The 6920-nt window shown below is 31.5% G+C and overlaps 1 protein-coding gene across 1 annotated transcript in view; it reads right to left on the bottom strand.

The window, feature by feature from the left end:
• The window catches only part of LOC107729142 (potassium voltage-gated channel subfamily C member 4-like), a 5689-nt gene extending 4570 nt beyond the window's left edge, over positions 1–1119 (bottom strand). Inside the window, exon 1 of the mRNA XM_016539528.1 lies at positions 948–1119. Coding sequence (XP_016395014.1) covers positions 948–1080 — 133 coding nt within the window. The 5' untranslated portion in view covers positions 1081–1119. The remainder of the gene's footprint in view (positions 1–947) is intronic.
• Positions 1120–6920: the final 5801 nt, after the last annotated feature.

Genomic DNA, 6920 nt, shown 5'->3' with positions numbered 1-6920 from the left:
CATCATGGTAGTAATTCATGTAAAAAAATCTAATTTTAATTACTGTAATACAATATATATTTACATTTTTTATTAGAATTATGCATCATGTAGTAATTTATGTAAAAAAAAATCAAATTCTCATCAATGTAACAAGTACATATTTAAAATTTAAATTAAAAAATGTATTATGGTAGTAATTTATCTCGTTTTCATTACTGTAATATATATTTAAATTGTGAAATAATTATGCATATAAATTGTAAAGTAATTATGCATCACAGTAGTAATTTATGTAAAAAATCTACATTTAATTACTATAATAAAATATATATTTAACGTTTACATTTTAATTACGCATCACAGTAGTAATGTAATAAAAAAAATCTACATTTAATTACTGTAATACAATATATATTTAAAATGTAAATTGTGAAAATTATGAATTATGGTAGTAATTTATGTAAAAAAAAAATCAAATTACTGTAAAACAATATATATTTACAATTTAAACGGTAAAGTAATTATGCATTATGGTTGTAATTTATGTAAAAAAAATTCTCATTATTGTAATATACATTTAAAATTTAAATTGTGAAATAATTATGTATCATAGCAGAAATTTGTAAAAAAAATAAAATAAAAAATAAAATTTCATGATTGTAATACAAAATATATTTAAAATTTAAATTGTAAAGTAATTATACATCAAGGTAGTAATTTATGTAAAAAATCTCATTTTCATCACTGCCTTGAAAACACAGTAACGATGACGACAGCTAGAAACCAACATAAACCTCAGAGTCTCTTCTGAACAGTTAAAGTCCTTCATTTCCATCCAGGAGTGAACGTTGATGTAAGTGGATGAATGGATTTGCAGATATTCAATGATAAGGGATGAAATGGCTTTAGATTGGACGTGTATGCCGAAGTGAAGAACGGAGGGCTGTGATTGGTCGATCAGGTACCTGTTTTGCGAATGGCCGCGTCCGCTGTGCAGGTGTAGTCGCTGGCGGCCAACAGGAAGCAGGTTCCTTCGGTGTGACGGTCCTGTTCACGGACGCTGGAGTGCCGCATGTGTGTCCGCTCCTCCGGAGACATGGTGATGTCACTTCCTGCGCTGCAGTCGGCAGACAGCACTGGTGGGAAACGGTGAGAAACAACAGCTGCTTATTTGGGACGCAGACCGGCTAGAGACAGAGGTGAGAGGGCAATCACAAGACCCAAATAGGAGCGAAACTGGGTCGAACGAGTGAGTCATCAGACAAAAACGAATGATCCCCACGAGGAAAACCACTTAAAAAGATCCTGAATAATGTATTCATGAAAATATAACAACACAGACAGACTTCTGTGAGGGAGGAGACAGGATTAAAACAACAGACAATGAGAAATTATGCATCACTAGGTTTCGGAAAATACATTGTATATGAAAGCGAGATCTTTAAATGTATAATAAATCTCAAGAAAATGTTCATTTTAGTACTTTTTTGTCATTTGTAAGATGCATCACTGACTGATATCCATCACTTCATTTCAATGTATTTACCGTTTATTTACATGTGCATTTTTGCACTAAACAATCGATTATGAGTAGTGTTATTTTAAAATGTATATACTATTATAGTATTTATTAATATTTTTAATGAGCTTTTATTGGTTGCATTGTAATTTCAGTTTTTTTATAATACAATAATATTTAATCATATTTATTTTGGCTTTAATTCATTTTCATTTCAGTTTCAGTAATTTTAGTATTTTAAATTAAACTTAAGTTAGTGCAGTTATATATACTATATATATATGTATGTATATGTATAGTCCTCGTGCTCGGTCGAACAGCAACAGTGCATCACGTGTAAATGACCAGCATGCACATCTCTGCACAGCCTGCCAAAATCTGAGCAGCATCGCTCCATTAAAATGCACTTTTATTGTTTCTATGCACAACTGAAACGCAGCCCATCTCCAGGCTGAACGCGCTGCACCCTCATCTCCGTGGCAACAGGCGAGCTGCGCTAGATCTGCAACCTCTCATGCTCAAATCTCCAAGAAATATCAGCTTCAACCAAATCCTAAATTCATAACTCAACGCAGTAGATAATAGGTATAGTACAGTCAAAAAGAAAACTGCCACACTCATGTTGTACAAATCCTCCTTCCCGCTTGATTTCAATTACAAAACAATGGCATCATTTATGGCTCATGGCATTGGCTATTATGTGTCATGTGTTAAGTGAAGGTGTCACATTTATCTGTGCAAGCTCTGCTAAGCATTGTTGTGTTTCAAAGTACTCAGAGACTGTAGCTAGTTGGGACGGACAGCATGTTTTATAAATATAAATCGTATCAAATATAGCTTTTAAATATTTAATTGCATATTAAAATATTTAATAATTATACCTGTATATATGCATTGTTAGAGATGTATTTTTTAAATATTACAATTCTGTTATACTGTATGTAATATTTTAATTATTTGAAACCAGACAAATTATACATACAAAATATTAAACATTACATATATGTTAGATTATAAAAATATATATATACCAAAAAAATATAACAAGAGATTTTTTAATATTTAATTTAATAATACATTTAAAAATGTACAAAATCATATTTATATATGCATTGTTATAGGTTTGTTTGTTTATGTTTATATAAGCAATTCTATTATATCCAATATTTTAATTATTTGAAATCAGACATATAAATACAAAATATATTTCATTTATTTTGTATTATAAAATATAGACAAAAAATATAGCCAGATTATAGCCAACAAATATTGTATATGTTGTATATGATAAAATATAGCCAGAAAATATAACCAAAATATAGCCAAAAATATATTTTATTTTATAAAAAAAGAAAATATATCCCCAAAAATAATCAGAGATTTTTTAAATATTTAATTAACAATTTTTTTAAAATATAAAAATTCGAATATTTATATATGCATTACGTTATAGGTTTGTTCATTTTTGTATATAAACAACTAGTATTTATGTAATATGTTAATTATTTTAAATCAGACAAATTATACATACATTTTATATATTGATTTCAAATCATTCCAATGTTACATATATAATAGAATAATATAATTTCTAGAATAGTTTATATAAAAATAAACAAATTATGTATATATGTTTGTACACACACAGAACAGTATTTATTGACAAACACAAAAAGTCAAAAGAATTTCTATGAACAGTAGCATTTAACCTAAATATTATTTTTTACATTCTTTTCCACAATTACTGTAATAAATATAAATTATTTTGTACACCACTACAAAAAACTAAAATGCCTGGGGGAGTCAAATGAATCAGAGTCTTTTTTGAAGTGACTCATGAGAATGATCCACTCAAACGAACAGATTAATTTTTGTGAATCGGTTCATTTGGACGCTTCTCATGAAAGAGAGGAAGGACTTTTATTTGTCTCAGATTTATTGCTTGGCTGCGCAATGTGACAAAAACAGCACTGCACTTTTACTCCAGCACTGTTATCATGATAATGCGATGCACACCAAAGCAAAACAGTCTTCCAGTATCTTGGCGGGTCACCGGCGTGCAATATTTAATGTCAATAAACGCTGTCAAATGAGTGAGTCAGACCTCACAGCAGCTGTGTTCAGCCCACACAACCGCGCCGTCAACACTTCACCTTCACGTGCAAAGCATTATTCAGAAAACACACATCAAAACAGACCCACGGGCCGTCACTCAAGCACACATAACACACTTCATATTAAACTCAATTACGCTAGTTACTGCACTCGTGGATCATATAAATTATTTAATAACATATTTAAATATTTAAAATGTAGAATACTTATCTATGCTTTATGTTAGATTTCTTTATTTTTCATATAAACTATTTTATTATATATGTAATATTTTAATTATTTAAAATCAGATCAATTACACATACAAAATATAAAATATAGCCAAAAATATTTCCAAAATATATTCTAAAATATAAAATATAGCCAAAAAATACAATCAGAAATGTATAAATATTTAATTTATTAACATATGTAAATATTTAAAATGTATAACATTTATATATGCATGTTGTTATAGGTTTTTTTTAACAACCCTATATAATAATGTCATTATTTGAAATCAGACAAGCAATACATACAAAATCTAAAATATATTGTATATATTTTGTATTATAAAATATATCCAAAATATATTTTATATATTTTTTTATTATTAAAAATTATTGAATTATGAAAATTATTATTTAATAATAATTTAACATTTTAAATGTTTAAAAACACTTAAATATTTTAAAATTATAATTTTTATATTTGCATTATTTCATAGGTTTGTTTATTTTTATATAAACAACTATTATAATACGTTAAATATTTGAAATCAGACAAATTCTACATATATTTTATTTATTTGTTTGATTTCAAATAATTAAAATGTTACATATACAATAGAATTAATATATATGTGTGTGTGTGTGCAAAAAAACCCTCAAATTGTTTATGTAAAAAAACAAATTATATGCATGTATATGCATGAAACCGGTGATGTGCAACTGCTACGAAGCTCTAGAATAACAGATCAGTCAAAGTACTACTAAAGGCAATAGCCAGCGCTGGTGAATGTGAAAAGACATGATCGCGGGACGGCCTGTCCCCTCTAGATAGCGTCTCAAAGGTGCCTGACTCTCGTCTTTGTTTTAGCATCCTAATGAGGCTTTAACTCCTCTGGAGGGCTGTAATCACCACAAAGCCAGCACAAGCGATCAGGACAATGAAAACAAGCTCTGAAAGCACAGTAACAGGCGCGTGCGGGACGCGAGTAAGCAGTATCTAATGATCTTGTCATCCACCGCAGGCGTCAGGAGTCTCCCGTGAACACTGCTGCCGCTGCTGTGGGTAATGTGGGCTTTGGCTGTGAGATCAGATCCGCTCGAACCTCACTTTGTGCCCTGTGACTTCATTAACCACGCAAGCAGCCTGAAGCCCAGCGAATGCATTTCATTTGTACACTAACAGTACTTTGCTTGCTCTGCTTCCAAACCTAGTGAGCTGTTCACCTACAGGAGGCCACGTTTATGCACATGACAAATAAATGTAGGTTTTTGTGATAACATTTTAAATAACATCAAATTATGAGCTAAAAAGTCACAAATACCCTTGTTACTTGACTTCCAAAACTTTAATTTCACCACAATAAATAAATAAATAAATAAATTTTGTTTGTAATGCATGCGTGTAATTATAGGATATGCATGCATATATTTCATTGAGGATTTTAGCCCAATTATGTTAAAAAAAAACAATGTTTTATTTGCACCATGCATATAATTTATTATAAACATTGAAAAATTCTTTATCAGAAATTGTAATTATTTAATTATCTAGTAACATATTAAATATGTGGCTCGTTTAGTTTACACTCGAAGTAGATTGGTCCCTCTAAGCGAGATCCCAATTTCGTCGGTCATCCGACGTGACGTCGAGAGTGACCGACTGAAAGGGAACTTCACATTCAATCTCCAAATGAATGTAGAAACAACATAAATCCAGTATATTTGTAAATATTTGTTCAATGGCATCTTTTTTTATGACTGAAGGCGAGTATCACTGATACCAATACTACTGATGTCTCTATGAAATTGTTTTTTTTCCCTCCAATATTTAACCACTGACTATTGCCATTCAACATTACAGTATAATTGACAGCTACTAATTTTAACATTTATTAGACTTTAAAAAATAACAACTTTTAATTTAAGTGAACTAAAACAATCTTCACATAAACCCATTATAATAAATGTCATATTTAGCTACCCGTGCTCTTCAGCAAGCAGAAAATATACAGAAATAGAATAAAGTTATCAAACACTAAATTCTAATTTAAATATAGATGAATCCTTAAAGCTATAAAGTTATTGATTTCCTCTTTTTCTTTGTCACATGACAGAAAGCAACCAATGATGAGACAGAACTTCATTTCCATTGAAGATGCCAGATAATACATTGTTTACAAAGTAAAAAATACTTTGTTTAGTAGTTTAGCTGCTACACCATGAGCAGCATTTGATTTAATCAGTCACTTCTGAGGTTTTATTTGAGTTAAGATGCTGCATTAGAAGGTAACAGCCCATGCAGACGGCAGACAGAAACGCAGTTCACTACGCAAAAAACAAAACAGCTGCCTAGAAGCAACACTATTTAGTTTACAAAAGACACTGTTGGACAGATTACAACAGCTGGAAAATAAAATTGTGATTTTGGATACGTCCCACATGACAGAAAAATCAGTTTGAAGGAGTTGAGCTCTTTTGAAGAGCGGCTGTGATCAGTGTTGCTTTCTGTGGCCATCAGGAGGCTTTATACTCCTCCTGATGCAAGTCTGTGGGAAACAGATCAAACATGCACTCTTCATGCACTCCCTGTCTGTGTGTGTGTGTGTGTGTGTGTGTCGTGCCATAGATAGCGCCGTCTTTCTGACAGCTTCTGATGCTAATAAAAGAAAGTTGTGTTTTATCCAAAAGTTGTGTGTTTGTAGGTGTTTGCAAGCGTGCGACTGACCGACGGTCATCTGTGCTGATGAGTCTCTCTGGATCGCCGGATCAAACATACGGCAGACACGGCACCTGGTGTGTCAGAGTCCTGTGAGCGTGATTACCAGAACACACACACACACACACACACACACACACGGATCATCGGAGAAGAATAATCAAGGGCCAGAATGAACACTCTGCGAGTAAATAAAGCTGGACCTGCAGCACAATAGATGTTTTGCATCACAACATAACAACAGTTGCTCATGACCAACATTTGTTTCCATATATTTCATTGTTAAACTCCACAAGGTGGGACATTCTTGGCATTAAACTCCCAAAATGACAATATAAGGAACACAAAATCAGACAGCTAAATTCCTTTGTGGAACGAA

The sequence above is a fragment of the Sinocyclocheilus rhinocerous genome, unplaced genomic scaffold (genome assembly GCF_001515625.1).
Source record: "Sinocyclocheilus rhinocerous isolate Xijiao unplaced genomic scaffold, SAMN03320098_v1.1 scaffold3263, whole genome shotgun sequence".
NCBI lineage: Eukaryota > Metazoa > Chordata > Actinopteri > Cypriniformes > Cyprinidae > Sinocyclocheilus > Sinocyclocheilus rhinocerous.
This window is presented reverse-complemented; position numbering and strand designations above follow the sequence as displayed.